The sequence below is a fragment of the Nerophis ophidion genome, linkage group LG10 (genome assembly GCF_033978795.1).
Source record: "Nerophis ophidion isolate RoL-2023_Sa linkage group LG10, RoL_Noph_v1.0, whole genome shotgun sequence".
Lineage (NCBI taxonomy): Eukaryota > Metazoa > Chordata > Actinopteri > Syngnathiformes > Syngnathidae > Nerophis > Nerophis ophidion.
This window is the reverse complement of record NC_084620.1, coordinates 60,885,025-60,899,577: the sequence shown is the minus strand read 5'-3', so window position 1 is coordinate 60,899,577 and position 14,553 is coordinate 60,885,025. Positions and strand designations below refer to the sequence as shown.

Sequence of the window (14,553 nt, the reverse complement as noted above, 5' to 3'; positions counted from 1 at the left end):
TCTTTTTCCTCCTATTAAAAGAAAAAACATAACTATGTATTAATTTCTTTCATTATTACAAATATATATATATACTTTCTTTTTAAAATAAAACATAAATATGCTTTATTTCTTTCAATATTAAAAAAAAATACTTTTTTTACTTTTACAAATAAAAAATACTTTTTTTTTACTTTATCTAATGAGAAAAAACACATTTTTACTTTCTCCTACTTAAAAAAACAAAAACAACAAATGTTAGTTTCTTTCATTATTAGAAACACAAATGATAAAAATAAAAAACATTTTTTAACTATATTTTAGTATCAAAACATTACTTCTACTTCCTCCTACTTTAAAAAACAAACGAAAACATGTTTAGTTTCTTTCATTATTAAAAAAAATACTTTATATTAAAAAATATTTTTTTACACTAATTTATTATCAAAAAAATACATCAACTTCGTCCTACTTTTAAAATAAAAAAAACAAATATGTTTTAGTTTCTTTCATTAATCAAAAAAGAAATATACTTTATTATACAAAAAATATTTATTTTCCCTCCTACTATTAAAAGAAAAAACATGAATATGTTTTCATTTCTTTCATTATTACAAAATATATATATACTTTCTTTTTAAAATAAAAAAAAACATAGATATGCTTTGTTTCTTTCAATATTAAAAAAATATACTTTTTTACTTTAAAAAATAAAATACTTTTTTTTTTACTTTAATGAGAAAAAACATTTTTACTTTCTCCTACTTAAAAAAACAAATACAACAAATGTTAGTTTCTTTCATTATTAGAAACACAAATGATAAAAATAAAAACATTTTTTAACTATATTTTAGTATCAAAAAATTACTTCTACTTCCTCCTACTTTAAAAAACAAACGAAAACATGTTTAGTTTCTTTCATTATTAAAAAAATACTTTCTTTATATTAAAAAAATATATTTTTACACTAATTTATCATCAAAAAAATACATCTACTTCCTCCTACATTTAAAATAGAACAACAAAGATGTTTTAGTTTTTTTCATTAATCAAAAAAGAAATATACTTTATTATAGAAAAAAAACTATTGTTTTACTTTAATTTATTATCAAAATATATTTATTTTTCCTCCTACTATTAAAAGAAAAAACATGAATATGTTTTAATTTCTTTCATTATTACAATATATATAGATATATACTTTCTTTTTAAAATAAAAAAACATAAATATGCTTTGTTTCTTTCAATATTTAAAAAAAAAAAATTTTTTTACTTTTAAAAATAAAAAAATATATATTTTTTTTACTTTATCTAATGAGAAAAAACATATTTTTACTTTCTCCTACTCAAAAAAAAAAAAAAAAACAATTGTTTTACTTTAATTTATTATCAAAATATATTTATTTTTCCTCCTACTATTAAAAGAAAAAACATGAATGTTTTAATTTATTTCATTATTACAAATATATATATATATATATATATATATAGTCTTTCTTTTTAAAATAAAAAAACATAAATATGCTTTGTTTCTTTTAATATTTAAAAAAAATATTTTTTTTTACTTTTAAAAAGAAAAAAAAAATTGTTTTTAATTTTATCTAGTGAGCAAAAACATATTTTTACTTTCTCCTACTTTAAAAAAACAAAAAACAACAACAAAAAAAATAAATTGTTTGACTTTAATTTATTGTCAAAATATATTTCTTTTTCCTCCTACTATTAAAAGAAAAAACATGAATGTTTTAATTTCTTTCATTATTGCATATATATATATATATATATATATATATATACTTTCTTTTTAAAAATTAAAAAAACATAAATATGCTTTGTTTCTTTCAATATTTAAAAAAATATATATTTTTTTACTTTTAAAAATAAATAAAAATATTTGTTTTACTTTATCTTATGAGCAAAAACATATTTTTATTTCTCCTACTTTAAAGAAAACAAAAAACAAATGTGTTAGTTTCTTTCCTTATTAGAAACAAAAATGATAAAAATAAAAAAACATTTTTTAACTATATTTTAATATCAAAAAAAATACTTCTACTTCCTCCTACATTTATAGTAAAAATCTATATTTTTTAAATGTAATTAATCATTTAGAAAAATACATTCGGCTTCCACCTACTGACCGTCCACAGACGCTCGCTTGGGGAGAATGGTGATGGCTCCCTCCGCCACTCTCTCCTGACCAATCACGGGCGAGATCTTGGACCCCCAGCTGTCCGAGCCCACCCACAGGAAGTGGCCCGTTTGGTTGTTCCTCTTCGCCGCGTCCAGTACGCGCCTACCGGGACAAAAGGCCAGGCGTCAAGCAAAAGTGTCGACGGCGGCGTGACGGAGGTGGAAGTGGTCGTACCGAATGTCGTCCTCGTTAGCAAACATAATGATGGCCCTGGCGTTGGAGGTCTCCAGCAAGCGTCTAATGATCTTGTCAAACTCCCCCGGCTTGGGCTCCCGGGGGATCTTCAAGGACTGAGCGATGCAAACACCACCTGGGAGCACAGGAGGGAGAATTTGGATGAAACGGGGAAAATATGGTTTCTTTGCTTCACCGTGACGACGTACAACTCAGCCAGGTGTGAGCGATTACGCAATTTGCACAACAACAACAATCAATATTAGCTCACTCGTCATATTCAAGCTCCTCTCATTAGTTGCATCAAAGTGTGCAGAAATACGGCCTTCATTAAGCCTGCTAGATCCTTCCATATAAACCTGTCTTGCTTGCCCGCGTGAACCTGGCTGGCCATTGTGCGTCTTGGAAATGGAAAAGTGATAAGCAATGTCATAAAATGTTCAATAAAATACATTTAGCTGTAAAAGTTCAACAGGAATTAACATAAGAGTGTCTAACTACCTACACCCCCTGTTAAAAATATACAAAATTGTTTATTTCACCCGAATCGCGACAAACCGAGCATCGGGCCCTCGACACAGACGCCGTAAGGTCATCAAAGCTCACCTTTAAGCATTCGCACATAGCACCGGCATTTTAGAAAACAAAAAATGATTTCGTGGCAGCGTAGGAGAAAGTCATATTTTCACAGTTGCATCCTTTAACAGCTATAAGTGTCAAAGAATGAATGATCCACGGCCATAGGGGTGGTATTTGATTGGTATTAGAAGCGGCCCGCAGGCCACAGCCCCCCGCTGCTGTTTTGCATGCAGCAATAGTCAGAAAAATTTGATGTAAATCATTAAAAAAAACTTTCCGTTCTCTGAGTTCCCAGTGAACGGACAAGAGGCTGTCTTTGTTGCACCAACTCAAAAGCTCGGAAAATTCCATTGTTTATGACGGGAGGAGACAGGAAGGGTTATCTATTCTATTTCTTTTGTGTTAATGTGACCAAACACAATGACTGTTTACCTGTTGACCCCCCCCCCCCCCTCCCCCTATTCCTTTACAAACAGCTGTTGTTATGTAAACATGGACTATCCAAAGAAAAAAGGAGACGTAAACCTTTTTTTCGTCAGAGCGTGCTGGAAACTGTACAAGAGTACAGACCAGACGTTTCTCCTCAAATTGAGCCAAATTGAATTCTGTCTCTGTTTATTTCCTTGCTTTGTCTTGTTTAATCGATGTCATCGATGTTAGAACCTGACAAATACCCCATCAGTGTTGGCGCTAGGAATTTTCAAAATGGGGTCCCTTCAAGTCATAAAAATGGGGTCCCACTTTTTTCCTATTCGTCAAAGTCAAGGGGATGAACGATCTTTGGACCGCGGGGTTGATATTTGATTGGTTTTAGAAGCAGCCTGGGACAGTTATCTCTTATGTGTGACTGCCATCTACTGGTGACACTTATCATTTCACCGTGTACCAAATAAAATAGCTTCGTGGTCGGTAAACACAATCACGTTTCTCCTCAAATTGAGAAAATTTGAATTATTTCTCTGTTTATTTCCTTGCTTCTTGTCTTGTTTAATAGATGTCATCGATGTTTGAACCTGACAAATACTCCATCAGTGTTGGCACTAAGAATTTTCAAAATGGGGTCCCATCAAGTCATAAAAATGGGGTCCCACAGTGCATTTTTGAGGTCCCACTTTTTTCCTATTTGTCAAAATCAAGGGGATGAACGATCTTTGGACCGCGGGGTTGATATTTGATTGGTTTTAGAAGCAGCCTGGGACAGGTATCTCTTATGTGTGACTGCCATCTACTGGTGACACTTACCATTTCACCTTGTACAAAATGAAATAGCTTCGAGGTCGGTAAGCACAATCACGTTTCTCCTCAAATTGAGAAAATTTGAATTATTTTTCTGTCTATTTCTTTGCTTCTTGTCTTGTTTAATCGATGTCATCAATGTTAGAACCTGACAAATACTCCATCAGTGTTGGCCCTAGAAATTTTCAAAATGGGGTCCCATCAAGTCATAAAAATGGGGTCCCACAGTGCATTTTTGGGGTCCCACTTTTTTCCTATTCGTAAAAGTCAAGGGGATGAACGATCTTTGGACCGCGGGGTTGATATTTGATTGGTTTTAGAAGCAGCCTGGGACAGTTATCTCTTATGTGTGACTGCCATCTACTGGTGACACTTACCATTTCACCGTGTACAAAATAAAATAGCTTTGAGGTCGGTAAGCACAATCACGTTTCTCCTCAAATTGAGCAAATTTGAATTATTTCTGTTTATTTCCTTGCTTCTTGTCTTGTTTAATAGATGTCATCAATGTTTGAACCTGACAAATACTCCATCAGTGTTGGCGTTAGGAATTTTCAAAATGGGGTCCCTTCAAGTCATAAAAATGGGGTCCCACAGTACATTTTTGGGGTCCCACTTTTTTTTACAATATTTCAAAGTCAAGGGGATGAACGATCTATGGACCCTGGGGTTGATATTTGATTGGTATTAGAAGCAGCCCGTATCTCTTATGTGTGACTGCCATCATATTGCAGTTTACGCCTATTTCTTATGTGTGACTGCCATCTACTGGTGACACTTATCATTTCACCGTGTACCAAATAAAATAGCTTTGTGGTCGGTAAGCACAATCACGTTTCTCCTCAAATTGAGCAAAGTTGAATTATGTCTCTGTTATCATTTCACCATGTACCAAATAAAATAGCTTTGAGGTCGGTAAGCACAACCAAAATGATTATGAGAAGAAAACCAAGATGATTTGAGAAAATGAAAGGGTTTTAAGTGCGCCTTATAGTCCGGAAAATTCGGTACTTAATTTATTTAGTATATCTTCTACAGGGCAGCTAATTCATCAGCAGTTTTTTACCACCTTAAAACTTTTATAAGATCAAAGGACAAGTGTCCAAACAGACTTAGAAAATACAATCCATGCCTTTCGTCTCCAGCAGGTTAGACTACTGTAATGACCCTTCTCACTAGGCTCTCTAAATGAGCTGGAAAGCAGAACACTGCTGCTCGAGTCCTGACTAGAACCAGGAACTACGACCAAATTAGTCCAGCGCTGAGATCACTGCACTGGCTTCCTGTCGCTCAGACTTTTAAAAACAGCATTCAAGTCTATTCATGTTCTCGTGCTACAGTACATCTCAAACTTGTCAGAGCCGTGTGAACCGTGTCGGGCTCAGAGAACCTCAGGGAGTTGTCCCCGGCTGGTGCCTAGAGTCAGGACCAAACATGGTGAGACTGCGGGGGTTTTTATGGTTCTATAAGACGGAATAGTCTTCCAGAAGACGCCTCATTGTTGGCAATGTTTAAATCCAGGCGGAAAACACTTTTACTACATTGTGCATACAATAATTGAAAGTATTTTATTTACAATAACGGTGTCAAACTCATTTTAACATGGAGGAAACTCTATTGCCATGCTGCCTGGACTGAATTAAATCATGGCATAATAACCTAAAAATAAAGACAACTTCAAAATTATTTTCTCTGTTTTCAAAATAAAACAAGCACGGTCTGGAAATGTCAATACTACGAATAATATTCTTGGCAAAACATGTCAAGTTGGTTAAAATTTGTGGTGAAAAACATTGGTGCAGTTTCAAAAACACCACGAAGAACACAATGAACTTAAGACTTTGTCTCGGTGTATTTGTAAAACCATTCCATTTTAAGCACTATCTATTGTTGGCAGTTCAGTAAAGAAGTCTTTGAAAAAGCAACCGACAATCCGCAACTGCCACAACACATTCATGTAACATCGTTCAAATTTTACAGTTATGTTATAAACAAAACAAGTGTCAAAATTACACCGAGGCCGAACTAAAGGTAACATAACTACAAACATAACCATACTTGCCAACCCTCCTGACTTTTCCAGGAGACTCCTGTATTTTGGTGCCCCTGCCGAAAACCTGCCGGGGCAACTATTTCCCCGATTCCCACCCAGACAAAAATAGTTTAGCCTTTAGTGTCCTTCACAACCTGGCGTCACGTCTGATTTTCCGCCATACTAACAGCGTGCCTGCCCAGTCACAGGATATAGGCGGTTTTACACACACACAAAAAGTGAATGCAAGGCATACTTGGTCAACAGCCATACAGATCACACTGAGGGTGGCCGTAAAAACAACTTTAACACTGTTACAAATGTGTGAACCCACACCAAACAAGAATGACAAACACATTTCGGGAGAACATCTGCACCGTAACACAACATAAACACAACAGAACAAATACCCATAACCCCTTGAGGCACTAACTCTTCCGGGATGTTACAATATACACCCCCCGCTACCACCAAACTTCAACCCCCCATCTCCCGGATTCGGAGGTCTCAAGGTTGGCAAGAATGAACATAACCAATGTGAACTTAAGCATAAAATAAAGTAGAAGAAACAACCAAAGAACAAACACACATTTTTACAATGGAGTTCAGGGTGCGCATCACGCAGAAATGACACAATATGTTACTGCATATGTCAGCAGACTAATTAGGAGCTTTTGTTTGTTTACTTACTACTAAAAGGCAAGTTGTCTAGTATGTTCACTATTTTATTTAAGGACTAAATTACAGTAATAAATATATATTTAATGTACCCTAAAATTTGTTGTTAAAATAAAGCTAATAATGCCATTTTTTTGTGGTCCCCTTTATTTTGAAAAGTACCGAAATACACTTGGTACTAAAATATCAGTACAGGGACAACCCTCGTGCGTGTAAACAAACCAAGTGTGTGCATACGGGGCAGCCAAGGTTTGATGTATTTTAGGAAATACAGTATGGGGCCCCCACAATTTCTTGCTACACCCCTGTCAAGAGCCACACCTCTCAGTTGTGCAAATATCCACCCTGCTCCAAAACAAATACTCCTCCTTGATACTTTCTCAAGAAGGATGGCCTCGTTTTTCTACCCAGCAAATACAAAATACACAACCATGCAGCGTTGTCCTGGGAACCACAGAACCCACGTTTTGCTCCACCGTCTGCGGACTCAATTTGAGTCCAGGACAAAACTGGACGATGTACAAATACGCCAAACCGTCCAAATATCAGGGTTGCCGAGGCGACAGCTTAAAGGGGAAATGAAGAACATAACCTCCTGATGCTGTTGATACCAATGTTTGTTGTTCTGCAGATGAAGGATCACATCATGGGGGGGAACAAAAACAAGGTATCAGCGCGTTTGTTCAAATATTGATTTTTGCGATGATTGAAGATTAAAAAAGCGGCTCGGCGCTGACAAAATGTTTCCTTGGCAAAATCAAAGAACAGGAATTATCTGGAGGCAAAACGGCTTTTTCCGGCTAATTTCCACACGCGTTTAACGCTGATTGTAAACGTTTGCTTGCCTCAGACTCTGTTGTCACGGTAACGGGAAGACAGGCATCCTAATCATCCTTTCGGGATTTGTGATTGTTTTTGTTTTTTATAGAGTGATTTTTATTTTTGAGACCCCAAAAAAAAGTCTGCGGGTTATTGAACGTTTTCTATTGGGGCTCCAGTACTCTGGAATGTCCTCCCAGTTCGAGTTTGAGATGTTACCTCAGTAGAAACATTTAAGTCCCATCTTAAAACTCATTTGTATACTCTAGCCTTTAAATAGACCTCCTTTTTAGACCAGTTGATCTGCCGTTTCTTTTCTTTTCTGCTCTGGATGAAGTGGTGGCTGTCCAGAGTCGGGACCCAGGGTGGACCGCTCACCTGTGCATCAGTTGGGGACATTTCTGTGCTGCTGACCTGTCTCCACTCGGCATGGTCTCCTGCTGGCCCCACTATGGACTGGACTCTCACTATTATGTTAGATCCACTATGGACTGGACTCTCACACTATTATGTTAGATCCACTATGGACTGGACTCTCACTATTATGTTAGATCCACTATGGACTGGACTCTCACTATTATGTTAGATCCACTATGGACTGGACTCTCACACTATTATGTTAGATCCACTATGGACTGGACTCTCACTATTATGTTAGATCCACTATGGACTGGACTCTCACTATTATGTTGGATCCACTATGGACTGGACTCTCACTATTATTTTAGATCCACTATGGACTGGACTCACACTATTATGTTAGATCCACTATGAATTGGACTCACACTATTATGTTGGATCCACTATGGACTGGACTCTCACTATTATGTTGGATCCACTATGGACTGGACTCTCACCATTATGTTAGATCCACTATGGACTGGACTCTCACCATTATGTTAGATCCACTATGGACTGGACTCTCACTATTATGTTAGATCCACTATGGACTGGATTCTCACACTATTATGTTAGATCCACTATGGACTGGACTCTCACTATTATGTTAGATCCACTATGGACTGGACTCTCACTATTATGTTAGATCCACTATGGACTGGACTCTCACTATTATGTTAGATCCACTATGGACTGGACTCTAACTATTATGTTAGATCCACTATGGACTGGACTCCCACTATTATGTTAAATCCACTATGGACTGGACTCTCACTATTATGTTAGATCCACTATGGACTGAACTCTCACTATTATGTTGGATCCACTATGGACTGGACTCTCACACTATTATATTAGATCCACTATGGACTGGACTCTCACTATTATGTTAGATCCACTATGGACCGGACTCTCACTATTATGTTAGATCCACTATGGACTGGACTTTCACTATTATGTTAGATCCACTATGGACTGGACCCTCTCACTATTATGTTAGATCCACTATGGACTGGACTCTCACTATTATGTTAGATCCACTATGGACTGGACTCTCACTATTATGTTGGATCCACTATGGACTGGACTCTCACTATTATGTTAGATCCACTATGGACTGGACCCTCACTATTATGTTAGATCCACTATGGACTGGACTCTCACTATTATGTTGGATCCACTATGGACTGGACTCTCACACTATTATGTTAGATCCACTATGGACTGGACTCTCACTATTATGTTAGATCCACTATGGACTGGACTCTCACTATTATGTTAGATCCACTATGGACTGGACTCTCACTATTATGTTTGATCCACTATGGACTGGACTCAATTTGTACGTACATAAATCAAATAATAATATAGTTGGGGGGAGGGGGGCATAATAAATGAACATAACAACACAATGAGGTGATTACATTTTGTTATTCATACCTCCACTCTCACATGACAGGGGCGTGGCCCGCCATCACAAAAGAAGTTGGACGCCCCTTTAGATGAAGCGACCCCTTTATGATCTCACTTTTATCCCAACGGGGTGATTGAATTATTGGGACTCGGAGCTCCTGCTTTATCTTCAACAACCTGATTAGCGCGGCTTCAGCCTGGATCCTGGCTAAACCCTCATTTAGTCGCGTGGCGCCCGTTAATGTGCTCGGCGCGTTTTATGCGGACGCCGGCCTCTCTCGTCTCCTGCAGACAATCAAACACAAGCTCACGTCCGGCACGTCTCCTCCAAAAAAAACAACAAAATACGGCGCGTAATTACCTCCATTGTGTTTGAGATGCTGCTAATTATCGATCCGTCTCCATTCCACGCCGCACGGCTATCGTCAATTAACCAACAGAGACAAGAGTAAGTGCTAATTAAACAAGCCGCTTCTTCTATTTTCTCCAAAGGCCTATTGTGCTAACCCCCCCCCCATAAGATAATTATCAGCTGGCGAGCCGTGGCAATCAGCGCTTGAAGTATCCAGGAGGCTCGCGGTAAACAACATGCTTCTCGCCGGGTGAATGTTAAATGTGAAATGGGTTATACTTGTATAGCGCTTTTCTACCTTCAAGGTACCCACTGACACTATTTCCACATTCACCCTTTCACACACACATTCACACACTGATGGCGGGAGCTGCCAACTAAGCAGGGCCCATCAGGAGCAAGGATGAAGTGTCTTGCTCAAGGACACGACGGCCGTGACAAGGTTGCACTGCAAAAAGTCAGTGTTCTAAATCAAGAAAAGAAAATAGAAAAATGAGGGGTATTTTACTTGAAATGAGCAAAATGATCTGCCATTATGACAAGAACATTCGGCTTGTCAAGACTTTCCAAAACAAGTAAAATTAAAGCTGCAAGCAGCGTTGGTCGGGTCCGCCTTTGGCTGCTGCCGCTGCTACTCAAGCCCTGGTCTAAGGCAGACCTACATAAATGTTTTTGTTTCATGTCTCTACGACATTCCTAACAGAAGTTACAAGCAGTTTTGTCTGGGTTTTTTCCTAGGGGGCGCTAGACTGCAATTTTGATTTTTAGGGTTTGGTTTTTTATTAGATGGCAATTTTCGCCAGCCCTGATGTGTGTGTAAAATTTGGTGAGTTTTGAAGCATGTTAAGGGGGTCAAATTACAGATCGGCGTTTCTGGATGTTGTTGATAAATGGCTTTTGCTTGGCATAGTAGAGCTTTAACTTGCACTTTGAAGCATTTTAAATGGGTCAAATTACAGCTCAAAAAGGCAAAAATTACATTTTTTAGGAAACTTTGCTTAGGGGTTCTTTGAAGGCGCGTAAAATCAAAACCGGAGCCGTAATCAAAACTCTGTTCTATACTTTTAATCAGAAGGGTTCAATCTCTCTCCTGTACAAGTTTGAAGCCGAAACGACAAACTCGCTCAGAGGAGATAACTTTTGAAAAAAGGTGACGGGTGTTTACAAAACTTTTATTTTGAAGGGGTAATTTTTAACTTCCTGTTGATTTTTGCTGAAGGATGTCAATTATTAAAATATAGGTCTAAGTGAGACCTACATAGAGGGTTTTGTTTCAGATCTCTCCGACATTCCTACCGGAAGTTACAAGCCGTTTTGTCTGTGTTTTCTTCCTAGCAGCAGTTTTTTCTGTGTTTTATCCAAAAATTGCGCTAGAGCGCATTTTTGAGTTTACGGTTTGTTTTTTTTATTAAATCGCAATTTCTGCCAGTCCTGATGTGTGTGCCAAGTTTGGTGAGTTTTGAAGCATTTTAAGGGGGTCAAATTACAGCTCAAAGAGGCAGAAATAGCATTTTTTGCGAAAATTTTGCTTTGAATGAGTTTTTGCAAAATTTTGGTTGATTTTTGCCCTAGAAAGTACAATTATGAAATCTACGTCTAAGTCTATATAGAGGTTTTTGTTTCATGTCTCTACGACATTGCTAACGGAAGTTACAAGCAGTTTGTTTTTGTTTTTTGTAGGGGGCGCTAGAGCGCATTTTTGATTTTTAGGGTTTGTTTTTTTCATTAAATAGCAATTTTCGCCAGTTCTGATGAGTGTGTGAAATTTGGTGAGTTTTGAAGCTTGTTCAGGGGGTCAAATAACAGTTCAAAGAGGCGGCGGAATAATAATAATAATAAAACGCACCAGTTTCAATAGGGTCCTTGGCCCATGGGCAGGGCGGACCCTAATTAAAGCTGCAAGCAGCGTTGGTCGGGTCCGCCTTTGGCTGCTGCCCCCGAGACCCACGGCCGGATAAGCGTTAGAAGACGCCTTGGAGCCACTATTTTGAGAATCTAATGCATTGTGAAAGTAATGCAGTTGTTCTATTGAAGTGAAAATATCAAACTTCCTGTTGATTTTTGCTAAAGTATGTTAATAATTAAAATGTAGGTCTAAGTGAGACCTACATAGTGTTTTTGTTTCATGTCTCTCTGACATTCCTACCGGAAGTTACAAGCAGTTTTGTCTGTGTTTTCTTCCTAGGAGCAGTTTGTCCGTGTTGTATTCCTAGGGGGGGTGGTAGAGCGCAATTTTGAGTTTTGAGGTTAGGTTTTTTCATCAGATCGCAATTTTTGCCAGATCTGATGTGTGTGTCAAGTTTGGTGAGTTTAGAAGCATTTTAAGGGGGTCAAATAACAGCTCAAAGAGGCAAAAATGACATTTTTTAGGAGACTTTGCACAGGGGTTCTTTGAAGGAGCGTAAAATCAAAACCTGAGAACTTATCAAAACTCTGTTCTATACTTTTAATCAGAAGGGTTCAATCTCTCTCCTGTGCGAGTTTGAAGCCAAAAACAACAAACGCACTCAGAGGAGATAATGTTTGAAGAAAGGTGACCGGTTTTTACAAAACTTTTGTTTTGAAGGGGGGATTGCAAACTCCCTGTTGATTTTTGTTGGGGGTTGTTGATCTATGAAATGTAGGTCTAAGCGAGACCTACATAGAGTTTTTTTTTTCATGTCTCTCCGACATTCTTACCGGAAGTTACAAGCAGTTTTGTCTGTGTTTTTTTCCTAGGAGCAGTTTTTTCAGTGTTTTATTCAAAAATAGCGCTAGAGCGCAATTTTGAGTTTTGGGGTTTGGTTTTTTTCATTAGATCGCAATATTCGCCAGTCCTGATGTGTGCGCCTAGTTTGGTGACTTTTGAAGCATTTTAAAAAGGGGTCAAATTACAGCGCAAAGAGGCAAAATTTGCATTTTTTGCAAAATTTTTATTTTGAAGGGGTTTTTGCCAACTTCTAGTAGATTTTTGCTGAAAGAAGTGAGTGTATGAAAATTGGGTCTAAATCAGACCTACATAGGAGTTTTTGTTTCATGTCGCTATGACATTCCTAACAGAAGTTACATGCAGTTTTGTCTGTAATTTTTTCTAGGGGGCGCTAGACCGCAATTTTCATTTTGGGGGATTGGTTGCTTAATATGTTGGGAAGGTTTGCTATACCGACGTGTGTGTCAAATTTGGTGAGTTTTGAAGCATGTTAAGGGGGTCAAATTACAGCGCGTAGGTGCGGAATAATAATAAAACACAGCAGTTTCAATAGGGTCCTTGGCCCATGGCAAAGGACTCCACAGGAGTCCTTTGCCATGGGCCAAGGACCCTAATTAGCCAACCTCAAAGAACCCAAAGAGAGCTTAAAATAAGTATATTCTCACTAATAACAAGTGCACTTTTCTGGCTAGAAAAAAAATTGAGCTTTTTGCTCAATATGTTGAAAAATATTCTTATATTACGAAAATGCTGGTGTCATTATGTTGACATGATTCTTTTTTTCATGCTTGAAGTAAGAAATGATTGCTTTAAAAAAGTAGTTTTACACTTCTGAGTGTTGATGATACAGCTTTGCAACACTTGATATTCTACTTCCAAGCATGTTTTACTCAATATAAGTCATCACATCTCAGCAACAAGCTGTAATATCTTACTGACATCATTTAAGACAGGGGTGTCCAAACTTTTTCCACAGAGGGCCGCACACGGAAACATTTAAAGGGGAACATTATCAGCAGACTATGTAAGCATCAATATACACCTTGATGGTGCAGAAAAAAGACCATATATTTTTATAAACGATTTACGAACTCTAAATGGGTGAATTTTGGCGAATTAAACGCCTTTCTGTTTATCGCTCTGGATGCGATGACGTCGCCGAGGTAACACACCCACCATTTTCATTTTCAACACATTACAAACACCGGGTCTCAGCTCTGTTATTTTCCGTTTTTTTGACTATTTTTTGGAACCTTGGAGACATCATGCCTCGTGGGTGTGTTGTCGGAGGGTGTAACAACACTAACAGGGAGGGATTCAAGTTGCACCACTGGCAAGAAATCTGCCGCCAGACCCCCATTGAATGTACCAAAGTGTCTCCACATTTTACCGGCGATGCTGAGGCAGACATGGCACAGAGATGTATGGATAACCTGCAGATGCATTTGCAACGATAGTCAACGAAATCACAAAGGTGAGTTTTGTTGATGTTGAATTATGTGCTAATCAGACATATTTGGTTGCGGCGTGACTGCCAGCTAATCAATGCTAACATGCTATTCACCGGCGGTGCTGAAGCAGACATGGCACAGAGATGTATGGATAACCTGTAGATGCATTTGCAACGATAAAGTCAACAAATTCACAAAGGTGAGTTTTGTTGACGTTGACTGCCAGCTAATCGATGCTAGCATGCTGCGCTAATCGATGCTAACATGCTATTTACCGGCGGTGCTAAAGCAGACATGGCACAGAGATGTATGGATAACCTGCAGAGGCATTTGCAACTATATTACGTTTCCTTCCACCCACATTTAATGCGAAACAAACACTTACCAATCGACGGATTTAAGTTGCTCCAGTGTCAAAATATGCGAAAGTCCTTATCGTTTGGTCCGCACATTTTACCGCCGATGCTAACGCAGCTATTCAGCCATGCTATGGCTATGAATAGCATCAATAGCTTCAGTTTCTTCTTCAATATTTTCATACGCCAACCATCTGTTTCA

The 14,553-nt window shown here is 37.8% G+C and overlaps 1 protein-coding gene across 2 annotated transcripts in view; it reads right to left on the bottom strand.

The window, feature by feature from the left end:
* grm8a (glutamate receptor, metabotropic 8a) overlaps positions 1-14,553 on the bottom strand; it is a 460,233-nt gene that overhangs the window by 96,588 nt on the left and 349,092 nt on the right. For both annotated transcript variants that reach the window (XM_061914324.1, XM_061914323.1), the window contains exons 4-5: positions 2,348-2,483; positions 2,121-2,275 (exon numbers count right to left, since the gene is read on the bottom strand). In XM_061914324.1, the coding sequence (XP_061770308.1) occupies positions 2,121-2,275; positions 2,348-2,483 (291 nt within the window). The remainder of the gene's footprint in view (positions 1-2,120; positions 2,276-2,347; positions 2,484-14,553) is intronic.